This window comes from Manduca sexta, chromosome 19 (assembly GCF_014839805.1).
Source record: "Manduca sexta isolate Smith_Timp_Sample1 chromosome 19, JHU_Msex_v1.0, whole genome shotgun sequence".
Taxonomy (NCBI): domain Eukaryota; kingdom Metazoa; phylum Arthropoda; class Insecta; order Lepidoptera; family Sphingidae; genus Manduca; species Manduca sexta.
The window spans coordinates 4,808,298-4,825,910 of NC_051133.1; the positions used below are offsets into that span (position 1 = coordinate 4,808,298).

The following is a 17,613-nucleotide window of genomic DNA, read 5'->3' on the forward strand; positions in this document are numbered from 1 at the left end:
CTGTGGCTGTGGCTGTGGCTGTGGCTGTGGCTTTGGCTGTGGCTGTGGCTTTGGCTTTGGCTTTGGCTTTGGCTTTGGCTTTGGCTTTGGCTTTGGCTTTGGCTTTGGCTTTGGCTTTGGCTTTGGCTTGGCTTTGGCTTGGCTTAACACGTGGCTACATGGCTGGCTTTGCTTGGCATGTGCTGCGTTGTAACAGATTTCAGTTTTATTACATACATATGCCACGCATATTTCCCTTGTCAGAAAAAGGGTAGGCAAAGATATAACATACTAACATATCGCCAGCCATATTAAGTCACATGTTAAAGAGCGCGAGCCTGTTGCCATATACCGGACACAATATATACTCCGGTCTGATACTTTGCCCGTCACGGGATGCGAACTTAAGACCTTACTACCGTAGTCGCATTTCCAACTCCTCCCTATCTTTCCATTTGATTAATTTCGTGGCGGGATAAATAAGTTTTCCCTAAGACTCGCCGAGCTTCACCGCTCGGTGTCATAAAACGCGTGCCACTGCAGATCCTGGCTTACAGTTGTAGTGGTGGGTGTGAGGGCCGATGAATCTCTACCGTAATCGCACCGTGTGCTCAATACAACTACATTACAAAGTTTTACCGAGGCAGCTTTTTTCCTCGTTTTAAATTACAACGCTATTACCGTCCTATGAAGGAAAGGAATTTTATGCGGCCTGTGCAACCAGCTGGTGGAACGCATCTAAAGGATTAACAAAAGGACATCTGGTAACACTAACAATGCAGCGATAGAAACAGATGCAGGCTAATAAATTGTATAAAAATATGGGACTATTACTGTGGATTTTTGTCTTTATAGCACCAAGAGACGTGACTCTTAAGGCATAAAAAGAAAAATTTTAAAAAAAATTGTTATTAATACGTCCGACCTAATTCCATATACAGGCCAGAAGGATAGGATAAAAGGATCACGTAATTTATGATGGAGAACCGCAAAACGTCCAAAACATTGAAAAGATAATTGAATTGCAAAGATAGATTATACTGGAACATAAATCATAGATTTAAACGATTAGGTTAGGCAATTTCGCGCACAATTATTGGGGCTGAGGCCAAAAACGGCCACCACGTGTTAGTTATCGTAAAAATCAATTGCATTTTATTACGATCAGTACAATTACCTCGCTCGTAAAACATTTGGTTTCTACCGATTTTTTTAACTAATAAAAATAATTTGTGTGGGCGAACGTTTATCAATCGACAATTTAACATTTTTTGTATAATAGTGGAAAAAAAATCGTTTTATGTACAATTTAATGGTCATAGAAACATACCAATTACATGTTTAACTATAACAAAAGACAAAAGTCCCGCTTTATATTTTCCCGGTATCAAATGGAACCTATATTTCATAAGGTAGACTTCTATACATCGATCAAAACTGCATTTTTCATGCAGAAGTTTTTGCGTGATTGATGTACAATCAGACAAAAATTCTAAAAACTGTGGTTTGCCTTCTCTTCAGCAATCAAAATCCCCTTCCCCCATCCTATATTAGTTTTCCTTCAATATCTATAATGTACAGACATCGGCCTGTTACAATTTTATAATATGTAAAAAGATATTACACGATTTGGCTTCAGTATCCAAAACTTTAATGGCTTAAAAACATTCAAGTATGTATTGCCTAGCCGAATTAAGCTACGTGTAGGGTATGTACTTGTTATGTAAAATAATATTTACGCAGGTACAGACTGGGGTTAGCACAAATAAGGGTGTCCATAGGACTATCACTAATTCACCCTTAAGGGTGAATATGATAACTACGAGGGGAGTAAAGGTAACAGCTTTTAAAAAAAACTGGTATAATGATTCAGTGTTTTTAGAATGAAAAACACAGGAGTTTACGAAAAATAAATGTCTAGTTGCAGAATAAATTACAAGTGTTTAGTAGAATTAATGTCAGCTGTACCAAACCTGTGCATTAAGAAATGACACGAATAATTACTTCATCGAATAATACATATTGTTTTGTTTTTTTTTTTGTGTGAAGTAAATGCTTGTAGTAATTTTTTTTCGTAATATACACAAAAGTATACAGACTATTTAGTTTTAAATTTATTCAGCTACTTATAAAAACGAGTATACACAAGTTAGTGACGTTAAAAAATAAGCAATGGACCTTATTTTATATAACACTGTATTCCGTAACGCGCCCGTGCTACGTTATCTTCGTGAAATTAACGCGAAATTTCTATATTCAAACACGATGCGATGCGTTACGTACTTTTTATAGGCTAAATAACGTGTAGCATAGATAATAAGTACACGACATGCTATAAGCGTAAGTTAATTGAGCGAAGTCCCTAGGCATGAATAGTATACACACAACACACATAGTAGACACACAACACAAAACAAGCCGCAATGTAAACACGATTAATTGAGGACAAGTCTCGCCTTAACTGAAACAAATGCTGACTGGTATAGTATAGCCTTAACGGGCCTCGCGCAGTAATAAAAGAAAATAAAAAAAATTACAAACTGGATGTTTTTTTTTTGTTTCAAGCCTGGTGCCTCGCATTGGTAAAGACTGCCACTTCTGTTAAGCAGTAATTGGTCAGGATAAGAAGAGAGTTCAGCACCAAGCAAATGCAAATCCAAATAAAACAATATTTCCATTCTCAATATTTAATTTTACAATTAACGTCTTAACATACGAGATATTTACAATGAGTCGATGAAGGCAAACTATATCCGTCTTTCGATAAAGTCCACTAAACAGTTTTACCTACCGATTAATTTGTCTATAAATCATTACCATGTAAATTGGCTGTAAAGTAATCACCGTTAATAAATAAATAAATACTATCGTAAGTGACATCGCTACTCTAAAAATGCATGTTAACAATTTGTCCGACGTTTTAATTAATACATTTAAAATTTATATACGGTAAGCTGATTTAAACCTTCACTGAAAAATTTGATAATATTAAGTAGTAAAAGCCATGAAAACAAAATACAACATCAAGAAACAATTTCAATATTTAACAGTTGTTTATCTCTGACTATAAATTCGATGCTAAATTGAGTTTATGGCTCTAATATCGCTGGGTATCGATATGTAAACGAAACTATCTAAGGAGCATAGCCATTCAATACTATCACAAATAATTATCTAAAACTTTAACACTAAAACAGTCATTCATATTCGGTCATAAAAATTAATAACTAAAGTAACAGAGCGCGTCGCGTAGGCGAGAAACAGCTGGCCTTATTGAAAGGCATAAAAACAGTTGAACATAATCATTGTGCCCTACTTAATAACTATATTTACCTATGTGTCTCTGGCGTCCATGTTTTGAAAACTCAGTCTTGCCCGGCTCCCTCCATAACCACTAATTCTATAATCTATGTCGCACATAGTTGACCCAACTTTCGGCCACGACTTCTAGATGAAAGGAAGATGAAGCCATCCTGGGAGCATTCGATAGGGGCCGAACATGAGCTTATATATTTCAGTGGACAGCGCAGGAGCTCTGACTGGAAGCTGAACGGTTGTCGCTTGAATGTCGTCTCATTTATTTGTTGATGGAGTAATATAATATTTTCAGTTGAAACCCTCTTACGTTCGCGCAAGGTTGAAATTCCACAACCTTGATACTTTAGTCATAGATTACACTACGCGTAACTTTGGCAATACCAATACATACAACAACAAAAAAGGGTTATAATCGTGGATGAACTTCAACCAATATTGCTTCTCAATTGAAACACAAATATTAAAAATATATCTTAACGTTACAATTTCGTTGACGCGAGATGTCTCGCAGGAGCATTTTAAACCAAGCTACCGACTATTATCACAACATTATATTCTAAATTGGGACAACGACGAAAACGTCCTAGCGAAGTTTACATTAACAATGCGCATCAATGCGAAATATTAACCATAGTCCGGCGTAAGCTACAAAAATAGTTTTGTATAGAGACCGTTTGACTAAAATGAAACTAATACATCAATGTTGGCATAGAAGAAAATTGTAATAATACTATAAAGGCCACGTTTCTATCTAAATGTATTCATTACGTACATTATTGCTCATAATAGTTACGAGAACTAGCGTGATATGCTCAAACACATTGTTCGAGTTTGTACACGAGCGAACGCACAAAATGTATATCAGAACATGCAAGGAATATACAGTAATTATAATTTTATTACGTCAATTAAGATAGGGTACAAGACATGAATGTAGACAGAATAATATGACAATCATCATGCAGAATACATCATGTTAAATTTCGTCACAAATCAGCAAAATATTCACATGTCCTGGTTCAAACCACGATAATGCACAAATCGAGAAACGTTAAAATCGTCAACATTGTCAGACATTACATACTCCAATACATTTGTAAAATATTCGTAAACCACGTTTCTTATAATAATATCACTCGCAGTCCATACTCTGCACGTACATAGTCCGTAACCTCCGAACGGCTAAATCTAAACACAGCGATCGTTGATCGACAACACAGTCACTATCGCACATCACGAGAGTTATTCTCCAACTTACAAAACTGTATAATTGGAACCTGACAGTTATTAAATGAAACTGTAGATTATTTCGAGACTTGTATGTATTTGAAGTTGTTGCAGCGTCGCTGTTTACTTGTCGCGCGCCTGTATGTGGTCGGGGCGGTCGCCGCGCGTGTATCGCGCCCACATCCTGCCGTAGAGCATCTCGAGTCCGCTGGCGTACGCCTTGCAGTCGAACAGCGGACTCTCCGTGCGCGCCGTCCACACTTTCGCGCGGATTGCTTTTAAGCTAAAAATAAAAAATGGGAGTTAATTTAAATAAACATATTATCCATCCAATATAGTTTAGGCAACTTTGGAGCTTGATCTGTTTGGTTCTAGGTAAAATGAGCACCAATTTTAAGATTGACGCTACATTAGATCCTATAGTAATTTTTTTCACAAACGATTTCTTTTATTGTTAATTTTTGAACCTCTCATATCTCATTCATATTTTAAATATTCACATGAATTGTTTGTAGTTAAACAATAACTTTGAAGGCGGTGTTACTATTGTTTCTAAGCAGTAATAGCATTTATAACCAGACGGGGAACTTGCTAGTAATATTTCATTAATACAAAAACTACTTACTATTCCCTATCAGTTCCTAGTCTTACAGCTATGTCTTGGTACTCCTGCCTCGTCCTCGCGATCAACTCGGGACATCCAAGAGTGTTCAGTTGAGATGCGGCGACTCTGCAATAGAAAACATTACATTATTGTATGTATATAACTACAACAAAAAAATATAATACACGCTTTATCAAATTTGTTAGCACGAAGAATTTATAAGTGCTTTCATAAAGTTTGAAGTTTAGTACATTTTCATCACGTTCAACCATATTAAGAGATGTCAATGGGTGATTAGTTTATTTCTGCCGGCAAACAGTTGTAAACTATTACTTCTCATTTTGGAGAGTATTGCTGCCAATGTAATTACCAGATTTCATGATTTGAATCAATGTGACTTTCAACATTGACATGCATCACTTATTCAGAACTCTAAGTGATGTTTCTAATATTTATAACGGGCAGAGGTAGCGCTCACTATCAGACGAAGAACTCTTCGATTCAATAAAAATAAAGTTTGCATTACAAAACTAAAACACGCTTTGGTTTGTGAAAAGTTAGTCAGCGGCTGAAATTCAATTTCTTCCAACTCGGCTGACCCAGTTTACTTGTACGAGTGTTTCTAATTAATTCATAACGTACATCGGAGATTGACTACGGCATCGCGGCTCTAATTGCAGCGGAGTTAGTGTCGTTTAACAAACCGGGCCACGGATTAAATAGTGCGCAAGCTTGTACATTATGTACGGCTATAAATATAAAAGTTATGGAATATTTTAGAACTAAGAGCCGTATTTATATATGCAACTCGATTCCGCTCTCAAGTATATCAGATAAGACACTGTCAAACCAAGGTCGGCATCTTAAAATAGTCGCTATTTAATAAACGACAGCTTAAGCTTGATTTATTAAATAGTTCAATACATTAAATATCTATTTGATATTTTGTTTAAAATTGAGATTTGTTTATTAAATACGTCCCTAAATTGCTCCTTGTATTTTTCCTAAGGGACTTCAAAGGAACAAAGAACATCCTAGTATTTGTATCATAATATAGTACGTGTTGCTCACGACTCCGAAAGATCTTTCCTGGGATTTAAAGTCCCATCTCCTACTGTATCTCTTCCCGGACAAGAAATAGTCTATGTGATAATATTCCAAGGTAAGATCTGTACGACAAACTTCATTCAAATCAGTTCAGCGGTTTTTTCGTTTCACACACAGATAATAGATATATAGACAGATTAATGTTCCCCGACTCGCCTAGTTTCACCGCTAAGTGTTATAAAATGCTTACAGGAGTTGCAGTGGTGGCTGTGAGTGCGGTTTAGTCTCGTGGACTGCCGGTAGTGTAGTTGTACCTATCACGTGCGCAGTACGTCACCGCTTTGTGGTCACAGGTTCGAATCCCGAGTCGAGCATAGTAATGTTGACTTTTTCTACTCAGTATCAGCCCAGAGTCTGCAATTTGTGCGCAATGTGGTGATAGTCTCGCCCCCTATCACACCATGAGACGGGACACACTTGGAGAAACGTGGGCGCCCTAACTACAGAATGCTTTCACTTTCGGGGATAAAAAGTGATACGTTATTCTTTTTCTTTTTATCTTTTAAGATTACCTGGAGGCGAGCGTTTCTCCGGGCAGCGTGACGACGGGCGTGCCGGTCCACAGTATGTCCATGCTGGTGGTGTGTCCGTTGCACAGCGGCGTGTCGAGGCACACGTCCGCCAGCTGTCCACGACGCACATGCTCCTCCTTTGCCGCCACGTTCGAGAAGATTATGCGACCCGGCGGGAGTCCTGAGGGAGAAGGATACAATATGTTTATAGAAACATTCATAATATACCAACCGAGTAAGTAAGGATCGAGCAATAGTTAGATGTAATTTTTTTCCGCGGTGAAAAAACGCGTTATCGCTGCCACCACTTGGATGGTAAGTGGAATGGTTATGTTGGTTTCACCGGTCTTACGGGCCAATGCCATCCGAGCGAGCATTGGACCGAGTCCCTAATCCCTATATATTCCACACCTTCGTACCAATAAAAACCCGGGGTGGCCTTCTTCGGCGCTTACGGGACGGCCCCGGAATATCTTGTTGCACTTAGCTGCTCGGAACCGTCCCTGAACCCAACGCAACCCTGATAATTCCAAGATAATTTTTGTACCGTATCAGTAATTAATAGTTACATAAATAAAATAACACGCTTTTATTGCTAATCGAACTTAAAAGGAGAATTAGTCAAAACAACACGGTTTTACTCACGTATAAAAGTAGTCGGAATCGCCGACCAGTTTCGACCTATTAAGTAGGTCATCCTCAGGGGCGAGTGCTAAGAGGACGTCGCGTCGCGGAGGCCTCTCGATCACTGTTTTACTCTGAGTTAAATTATTCTGTTAATAACTTCAAGTTTATTATAATTTTATTTTGAGGTACTTAACTATGATTGATCCTTCAACCTTCTACTACTGTAATATAAATTCTTTGTACTTAGAAATTATTTTCTCCTTTTTAGTTCGATTAGCAATAAAAGCGTGTTTTTTTAGTTTTTTTAAACTATTATTTATTTTTCATTTTTTAGTTTGATTTTTTTAATCCATATTAGTTATTTGTATTTTAATCAATAAGACTTTCTAATTACAAATTTTTTGATCGTATTAAATTACTTCTTTACCGACGGTAATTTCAAAGCTTTACTGCTTACCAAATTTTGTTCCGTAAAATAAATAGATTAAAATTTATGTTCTGATTATTTTGTTGTGATTAAGAACCCTTTTGTAAGTCGAGGTTATCATATTATAAGTATATTATATGAATACTAGCTTTTGCCCGCGGCTCCGCCCACGTTATATAGTTTTTCAGGGTAAAGATTTCCGTTATAAAAGTAGTAGTTTCCCGGGAGCCTATGTTCTTCCCAGGATCTCAAACTGTCTCCATACCAAATTTCATCTTAATACGTTGGGTAGTTTTTGAGTTTAACACGTTCAGGCAGACAGATGCAGCGGGGGCCTTTGTTTTATAATATATTTTTTAGAACTTTTTAAGAGGAACAATCTCGTCATACATCATTGTTGCATAACTTTTACGCAGCACACGCAACGGAAGCTCTCAAAACTAATAAATTGTCCCCGTTTTTGCAACATGTTTCATTACTGCTCCGCTCCTATTGGTCATAGCGTGATGATATATAGTCTATATCACTCCACAAATAAAGGGCTATCCAACACAAAACGAATTTTTCAGTTCAAACTGGTAGTTCCTGAGATTAGCCATTACTGCTCCGCTCCTATTGGTCATAGCGTGATGATATATAACTTAGAGCACTCCACAAACAAAGGGCTATTCAACACAAAAAAGATTTTTTCAGTTCGAATCGGTAGTTCTTGAGATTAGCCATTATTGCTCCGCTCCTATTGGGTATAGCGTGATGATATATAGCCTATAGCACTCCACGAACAAAGGTCTATCCAACGCAAAAAGAATTTTTCAGTTTGGCCCGGTAGTTTCTGAGGTTAGCCATTACTGCTCCGCTCCTATTGGGTATAGCGTGATGATATATAGCCTATAGCACTCCACGAACAAAGGGCTATCCAACGCAAAAAGAATTTTTCAATTTGGACCGGTAGTTCCTGAGATTAGCGCGTTCAAACAAACAAACAAACAAACAAACTCTTCAGCTTTATATAATAGTACTAGCTTTTGCCCGCGGCTCCGCCCGCGTTATAAAGTTTTTCTGCTAAAGTTTTCCGTTATAAAAGTAGTAGTTTCCCGGGAGCCTATGTTCTTCCCAGGGTCTCAAACTGTCTCCATACCAAATTTCATCTTAATACGTTGGGTAGTTTTTGAGTTTAACACGTTCAGGCAGACAGTTGCAGCGGGGGACTTTGTTTTATAATATATTTTTTAGAACTTTTTAAGAGGAACAATCCCGTCATACATCATTCTTGCATAACTTTAACTGTTTACGCAGCGCACGCAACGAAAGCTCTCAAAACTAATAATTTTTCCCCGTTTTTGCAACATGTTACATTACTGCTCCGCTCCTATTGGTCATAGCGTGATGATATATAGTCTATAGCACTCCAGGTTCAAAGGGCTATCCAACACAAAAATATTTTTTCAGTTCAAACCGGTAGGTTCTGAGATTAGCCATTACTGCTCCGCTCCTATTGGCCATAGCGTGATGATATATAGCCTATAGTACTCCACGAACAAAGGGCTATCCAACGCAAAAAGAATTTTTCAGTTTGGACCGGTAATTCCTGAGATTAGCCATTACTGCTCCGCTCCTATTGGGTATAGCGTGATGATATATAGCCTTTAGTACTCCACGAACAAAGGGCTATCCAACGCGAAAAGAATTTTTCAGTTTGGACTGGTAGTTCCTGAGATTAGCCATTACTGCTCCGCTCCTATTGGGTATAGCGTGATGATATATAGCCTATAGCACTCCACGAACAAAGGGCTATCCAACGCAAAAAGAATTTTTCAGTTTGGACCGGTAGTTCCTGAGATTAGCCATTTCAAACAAACAAACAAACTCTTCAGCTTTATATAATAGTATAGATAGATTAGATAGAGTAATTTGCGAGTATTAAGCTCATCAGTACCTACGCATGTATAAGGAATGAAGAAGGTGAGAACGCAACTATACTGAAAACGTTTCGGCCTCCGTTGTGCTGTGCCTAGTGCCCGAGCAAGTCCGACAGAGTAAGTCCGAAACCGCAGGCATGCGCAGATCGCGCGCTAGCTCTATCTCGTTTACTCTTTCACAGCGGATCTATAAAAGAATTTATTGATCCTGGCGGTCCTAATAAGGATAATGGGAAACTCTTATCAAATTATTGCATTGTCATCGGTCCTTGATACGTGTGTAAAGTTTCAAATTAATCAGATTTCTGGAAATTGGTAAAAATTGAGCTCAAAGATTCCGTTACATACATACATACATACATAGATACAACCCAAGCTAATAAAAGCGTGTTAAAAAAATAACCCAAAATATTGCGAGCTTCTACAGTATAAAAAAGTCTTTCTTCGTAATATATCGATATTTTACTTTGACTTATACATCGACAATATTTCGTTACTAGGCAAAAACTGGGTCCCCTAGTTCTCTGCCTACCCCTTCGAGGATAAAGGCGTGGCATGTGTGTATTGAGTTTAATTAAATGAATATTCGATATCAATAATTGTAGTAACCTCGAAACTAATGGAATAATAACGTAAACATCTTGTATACATATACTGTAATATTATGTTTAATTTATTATCTAATTTAAAAACGTTTTATAACCTGGAAAGTCATAAAATGTTAAGTATATCTGTCGCGGAAGCACGTCAAGGAACTTGATAGATGCGACAACATTATTTTATCTACTAAGATAGATAATGTTAAACCTAAACTTATGATGGTAAGTTAATATAAAATATTTTTTAATAATATTGTAATTTTTAATCTCCTCATTAAAAAATAGTAGCACATACACGGATCTAGAACCTCACGCTCAGTGGTCTTACATCCTTTTTTCCTTCAAAACCATTGACCCGCGGACATTGACTTCCTATTGTAATTTATCTTTTTGCATTACGCACTGTACGTAGTTAATGTGGGGGATGTATTTACTTACCTTGAAGTGATTTGACAGGAGCAATTAGTTTCTTGCCCATTCTTTATTAGAAACTGATTTTCGAACTGGTGGTAAAGTTAATATTGACGGAATCTAAACATATTTATCATTTTATGGGTTCGAATATATTATTTCATTTCATACTAGTTTTTGCACGCGGCTACACCGTTTTGCCGGGATAAAATGAATCCTATAGCTTAAGTTAATCTTCTAGAAATACATTGGTGAAAACTGCATTCAATTAAATGCAGTAATCTGCATGATGAGTGTACAAACATACAGACAGACAAACAAAAAATCTAAAAACTATTGTTTTTAACTTCTGTTATTCCAATAAATCCCCCACATTAATTTTACTTCAATATCAATAATGAACATCAGCCTTTTACAATTTTATTAAACTACTAGCTTTTGCCCGCGGCTCCGCCCGCATTATAAGGTTTTTCAGGCTAAAGTTTTCCGTTATAAAAGTAGTAGTTTCCCGGGAGCCTATGTTCTTCCCAGGGTCTCAAACTGTCTCCATACCAAATTTCATCTTAATACGTTGGGTAGTTTTTGAGTTTAACACGTTCAGGCAGACAGATGCAGCTGGGGACTTTGTTTTATAATATATTTTTTAGAACTTTTTAAGAGGAACAATCCCGTCATACATGATTGTTGCAAAACTTTAACCGTTTACGCAGCGCAGGCAACGGAAGCTCTCAAAACTAATAATTTTCTCCGTTTTTGCAACATGTTTCATTACTGCTGTGCTCCTATTGGTCATAGCGTGATGATATATAGTCTATAGCACTCCAGGAACAAAGGGCTATCCAACACAAAAAGATTTTTTCAGTTCAAACCGGTAGTTCCTGAGATTAGCCATTACTGCTCCGCTCCTATTGGTCATAGCGTGATGATATACGACTTTGAGCACTCCACAAACAAAGGAGTATTCAACACAAAAATATTTTTTCACTTCGAATCGGTAGTTTCTGAGATTAGCCATTACTGCTCCGCTCCTATTGAATATAGCGTGATGATATATAGCCTATAGCACTCCACGAACAAAGGGCTATCCAACGCAAAAAGATTTTTTCAGTTTGGACCGGTAGTTCCTGAGATTAGCCGTTACTGCTCCGCTCCTATTGGGTATAGCGTGATGATATATAGCCTATAGCACTCCACGAACAAAGGGCTATCCAACGCAAAAAGAATTTTTCGGTTTGGACCAGTAGTTCCTGAGATTAGCGCGTTCAAACAAACAAACAAACAAACTCTTCAGCTTTATATAATAGTATATAGATAATATTTTAAATCGATTTAATAGTTCACAAACATCGACAAAAAATTCACAAACATCACCTAGAAATTACTCCATCTGTTTACATTAGCGTAAATTCGCAAAATAACTCGTGTGAGTAAGTGAGCCATAACGTCGAGAAATAACTATTGTGAACGGCGCGGGAATGTGTCGCGGCGCGCGTGTGATGGAGTGCGCAACATAATTCTCCGCGTTCTATTTATGTGGCTGAATACGTCGCGTAGGGTATAATTTCGTTACACAAATCTCATTGCTGATTGTGACATTGATGTAACACTGATACGTGAGCATTAACGTACGGTATGAGAAAATATAATGGATTTTTTTCTTTGTACAACAAACTAGCGGCCTCGACAGAGTTTGTCCTAGTCTAAGAAGGGAATAAAATCCTATAAATACGAGTACAGCGCCACCTACAGAATCCAATTAGGAATCTAAACCATCTAGGGATCCACCGAAATACACAATTTTTCTACTATTATACAATTCGGTCAACGGTCTAGGAAGATATCAGCGATATTCAAATACATGTACAGAAGAATTATATTCTTTATATTTATCCATAAATAATAAAAAAAAATCCAAAAATAAAAAATATTGCTGTCTGGTAATCACTTTAGCTAGCTATTTTTTTTACTTTCATAAAACGTTATCAGACTTTTTTTATTTTCTGAGAGTTTTTCTTAATTTTTCATCCGTACAAACCTTCTACAAGAATTAAAAAAACTTGAAAAAATACTAAAAAAAAATGAATGATATCGGTTTTGGTTACAGAACCCTAAAAACAGTTGGAATACACACCCAGTTGCTGCGCCGTGGCCTGCAGGTTGGGCTCGCCGACGGCGGGGAAGCGCAGCAGCCACAGCACGCTGTTGGGCACGTGCTTCAGGATGTACACCCACATGTGCAGCGTCAGCGGGTCGATCTTGTACAGCTGGTTGAAGTTGCAGTACACCACGGCCTCGTCGGGCAGCCCGTACTGCTGCCGCGTCGTGATCACGATGGACTGCGGCACTTCCTCGCCGGTCGCCGCTTTGTTGTTGGTCTGCGTCGTCGCCAGGCCGTTTTGTAGTATCACTCCGTTCACCGACGTCTGTAGTCGAAAGTGTTAGTCATAAGTACCAATTTACAACAAAATGCAAAGCGTAAGGGAAACGAGATTGCAGATTAAATATCGACATAAATATGTATTTTGCGCTGCTAAATATTATGGAAAATAACTCATGCACTAATCACCAAAGGTTAATAACTTATTTTCACATTAGAAAACTTGTTATACTTGTAATATATTTACACAAAAACTACCTCACACATGGTTAAATCTTTTTAAATACATACTAAAACTTATATAATATCCGATAAGATCTCATACAAGATAACAAGCATATAGCATTATAATTTAAAATGTTAGGTAATGTGACTACTGTTAATCACATGTTTAAAAAAAAATCTCACCTGAACCTGCCCGGACGCAATCATCGTCTCGATGGGCGTGGTCGTGGGTAACTCCGCCACCTTCAGCGAGATCTCGACTGGTCGCGCCGCTCTCACCACCTCCTTAATCTCTTTAATGTCGGTGTTCTCCACCAGCGGAGACAGGTCTGTCGCGTTAATTACCGCCACATTATCCGCCACGCCTATACTGTTGTGCGACTTCACTTTATCGCTCAGAATCAGACGCTCTTGCAAATGCGGGAACATTTGTTTGTGGTCTCCTACGAAGTATGTGTGTGGCATGTACGCCAGCTTCTCGCTATACTGACTGGCCAGTTCCACTGGTGACGTCACGGCGTCGGTGACCAAGTAGTCCATGTAACTCGCTCCACTGGTACCGGGGTATCCGAGCCACATGACTTGTATGGGGGCCGGTCTCAGCGCGAATATCTCGTTTCTAGCTCCCTTCGTGTAACCATTCATGTTAACAAGAATATGGATACCATCACCGTAAATTTTATCTGCCGCCTTGCCGTTGCAAGGTATCAGCGACAAGTCAATGAAATGTTCCGCCTCCCTGGCGATCTTGGAACGGAAGGTGGTGCCGTCATCTGGGCTCAGAGCGTAGCAGAATATTTCAACCTTCGCGCGGTCATGGAGTCCTGGCACCGACTGCATCAGATGTGACGTCGGGTGGTTACCGAAATCGCTGCTAACGTATCCTATACGAAGCCGTCCTTGTAAATCACGAGGGAATTTGTACGAAGGCTTGTGGAGAACCTGGACTTTCTCCAAACACAAGTTCGCATGACGCGCTGCGATGGCCTTTCTGAAGTCGTGCGTAAGTGGGTAAAGCATCGAGTGATGTGGATGTACGGACGGAAGCCTGTTCTTCTCTAGCTGTTCGGCCACGATGCTGACCAGTTTCTTCATGCGCGCTTCGTAATCGGTCCAATCGCAGACAATTTGCAAGCAATGCGCCAAGTTGCAGTACGCATCAGGGAAGTCTGGCTTCAACTTGAGAGCGGTCCTGTACGACTGGATGGCCTCGGGAATGTTGCCCGAATCCTTGTGAATGCTGGCGAGATTGCTGTGCGCGTCGGCAAAGGCAGGGTTTATCTGTATAGCTCGCGTGTAACACTGCAGAGCGCCCGCCACATCTTGCATCTCCTTCAACGTATTCCCCATATTGCTGTACGCATCAGCAAACGTCGGCTGAATGCGTATAGCCTCCTTGTAATGCATGAGGGCTTCATTGAGTTTCCCCTGTTGTTGTAACACTGACGCCAAATTACTATGCGCCGCCGCGAATTCAGGGAACACTTCCAAAGCTTTGAGATACAAGCGCGTGGCTTCTTCAATGTATCCTTGCTCGCGCTTGATATTAGCGAGATTATTGAGCGAATCTGCGTGAGAGGGGCACAGCCGAAGTGCCGTATTGTAACATTCCTCGGCGTCGGCGACTTGTCCTTTCTCTTTGAGGGCATTAGCTAAGTTACAATACGCGTCTGGGAAGTTGGGCTGTAGTTCTATAGCCCGTCTGTATGTGTCGATAGCCAGGTCAATTAGCCCCTGCTCGTAGTACACGCATGCCAGGTTGCCATGCACCACGGCGTTGTTGGGTGAGAGATTTAATGCTCGTAGGTAAGCCGCGACAGCTCTGTTGTAAAAAAAAAAATATTAGTCCACTTTCATTAGTAAATGATGACAATAGTATTAATTATTTCGTATGGTTTAGTATCGTTCACCTGTCAAATATCCTCGCTTCTTTGAGTACATTTCCCAAATTGATGTACGCGTCCAAAAAATTCGGGTCCAAGGCGACAGCCTTCTCAAAGTGGTGGATTGCTAACCAGATTTCACTCTGTGCGTTGAAAACGCATCCCAAGTTACTCCATGCCACTGCAAAGTCAGGCCTCGTCTCTATGGCCTTCAAGTAACATGCCTACACACACGGAAAAAGGACATTTTAATAAATGGAAATACATAATGCGTGTAGTTCATGATGAAGTTCTGAAATGTTTATTACGCCATTGCAATAGTTACACCAACGCTTGGAATGCGGGCGGCGGTGCGCCGTCGCGTCCCACCGCTCCGCATTCACGAACACACATTACGCCAACTGCGCCCTACACATGACGCTACGCCGACTGCCACACATCAGTAGGAAATGCAAACGAAGATCCGGTGCCAGCGGTCACTGTGCTGATGACTTTAAACAATCCTCGTGCAACACCTAACGCTTCCACTTCCTAACCGATGGGGGGATGAACACGACAATGATAAACGTCAAAAGGTACACGAAAGACATAGTACAATAACCTGTTCGTATCGTTTATTTCTTGCAAACCTTTTCCACTTTACCTGCGGCCGGGCTGGTGTCATCCGGGCGGGACAGCGAGTGTCGTACCAACCATAACCCAGCTAGATACAGCAGCGCTCACACCTACACTTGTCTTACCAGACAACACCTTGTGAAAATATAATAGAAATTAGTTGATTTTGAGTCAAACCATTTCACCCGATCGTCTCGACATAATAAAAATATTATTTGTGCAAATAAATATGTTCATGACACGAGAGGATCATTGCAAACTCACGCTGTCTTCGAGCAGAGTGTTTGTGGCACGCGCCATGTCGATGACTAAATCATAATAAATAAACATAACGCACAACTCATCTCACTACATGATAAACGCTACTGTCTTTGATCCTCCTCCAAGTACAAAATACAAGCACAAGGTCAATAATGTATACGGAGTGCGTGAAGCCAACAGGATATAGCAAAGTGTTCGTTCGTGTATTATGTTACGGTTACAATTAGCGTACACTCCCTTTTACATAAACATTCCAGACAATATTTCTAGTTCGGTATCGCAATTCGAGAAGTCATCGCACCCTTTAAACAATAATGATAAATCTTCATCAGCCTGAAAAAAAAATTCATTAGCAGAAATGTTGTCCGGAAAAAGGGAGGCATTGCGCATAACGTAGTCGCAAAATATGCTCGGCACACACATTATAATATCTTGCGACTAGTGACGTGGCGGAACGAGATTGAAAAAAAATTGTATTACGACATGGAAAAATCAAACAATCAATATAATTTCTATCTTGTTCTCACAGCCGTGTTAATGGTTTCAACAAGCGCCGCCATACAATACAATCGTTTAGTACAATTTCACACAACTTTATACGATTCAAAATGGCAGAATATTGTTAAAACCATAAACACTAGGGTCCTATTTACGCATAATGCAATACACTTCGTAATATTTACGCAATCGCAGTCTACGCTCACAGAGCGGAGTGTACGCTAATAAATGTTAGAACAAAGGAAAGTTTCATTGAATCCTGTTAGCTTCGGAGCGAACCAGACAGCCGAGTGGGAAATTGTATTTACCTTTGCCTCATCGAGACGTCCCAGGGCCTTGAGCAAATTGCCCAAGTCGCTCCTGACGCAGTAAAGATCCTGCAACAAAGGGACGGTTATGTTATTGTTTGATGCGACACTGACGAACTTGTTATTCGCTTTGTGGAAACATAATAGGGCCGAAATGACTGTTTGATGCGTTAAAGTTTATATGATTAGGTTACCTAGACTGTTCTAGTAGCGGTTTTGTGTATTTTATTGGTAAAAATTATACAAGAAAATTTGCGTAATATGACTACAATTTCAATATATGACATCATTAAATTTTAATATTATGTACCTATGTTTTTATCATTATCGGCACTCGGCACCAATGATAAAGCCATGCATAAATTACGGCACGCTAATTTCATTATTTTTGACCCCTCCCCCATCCTTGCCACAATTGTGAGACCCCCCTTGGTGTGACGTCACATGCTTTGCACTATCCACATACCTTATATGTATATTATGAAGATAGAGAATATGTTTTTATGTTTTTATACTGATGATTTCGCCATGTGACATCACGAAACTTATGTCCCTTCCTCTTGTCACATAATTTCACACTTCGTTAACCCCTCCTCTCCGCCACCGACTTAACGTATGACGTAATTTACGGATGGCCCCTAATATATCTCGTGTATAAATAGGCGAACAGAGCTTGCAAACGTTATATATATCCATTTGTAATAAAACCACAATAG

At 39.2% G+C, this 17,613-nt stretch overlaps 1 protein-coding gene across 2 annotated transcripts in view; it reads right to left on the bottom strand.

Annotated features, from left to right (window-relative positions):
* Positions 1–2,650: 2,650 nt before the first annotated feature.
* Positions 2,651–17,613, bottom strand: part of LOC115441751 (UDP-N-acetylglucosamine--peptide N-acetylglucosaminyltransferase 110 kDa subunit) — a 35,150-nt gene continuing 20,187 nt past the window's right edge. The window contains exons 1-8 of one of the 2 annotated variants that reach the window (XM_030166644.2): positions 16,898–16,966; positions 15,859–15,965; positions 15,243–15,439; positions 13,516–15,154; positions 12,862–13,153; positions 6,748–6,928; positions 5,150–5,254; positions 2,651–4,807 (exon numbers count right to left, since the gene is read on the bottom strand). In XM_030166644.2, the coding sequence (XP_030022504.1) occupies positions 4,648–4,807; positions 5,150–5,254; positions 6,748–6,928; positions 12,862–13,153; positions 13,516–15,154; positions 15,243–15,439; positions 15,859–15,879 (2,595 nt within the window). In that variant the 5' untranslated portion in view covers positions 15,880–15,965; positions 16,898–16,966 and the 3' untranslated portion in view covers positions 2,651–4,647. Of the gene's footprint in view, positions 4,808–5,149; positions 5,255–6,747; positions 6,929–12,861; positions 13,154–13,515; positions 15,155–15,242; positions 15,440–15,858; positions 15,966–16,897; positions 16,967–17,613 lie in introns of those variants that run through there. The other variant, XM_030166643.2, reaches the window with a different exon arrangement.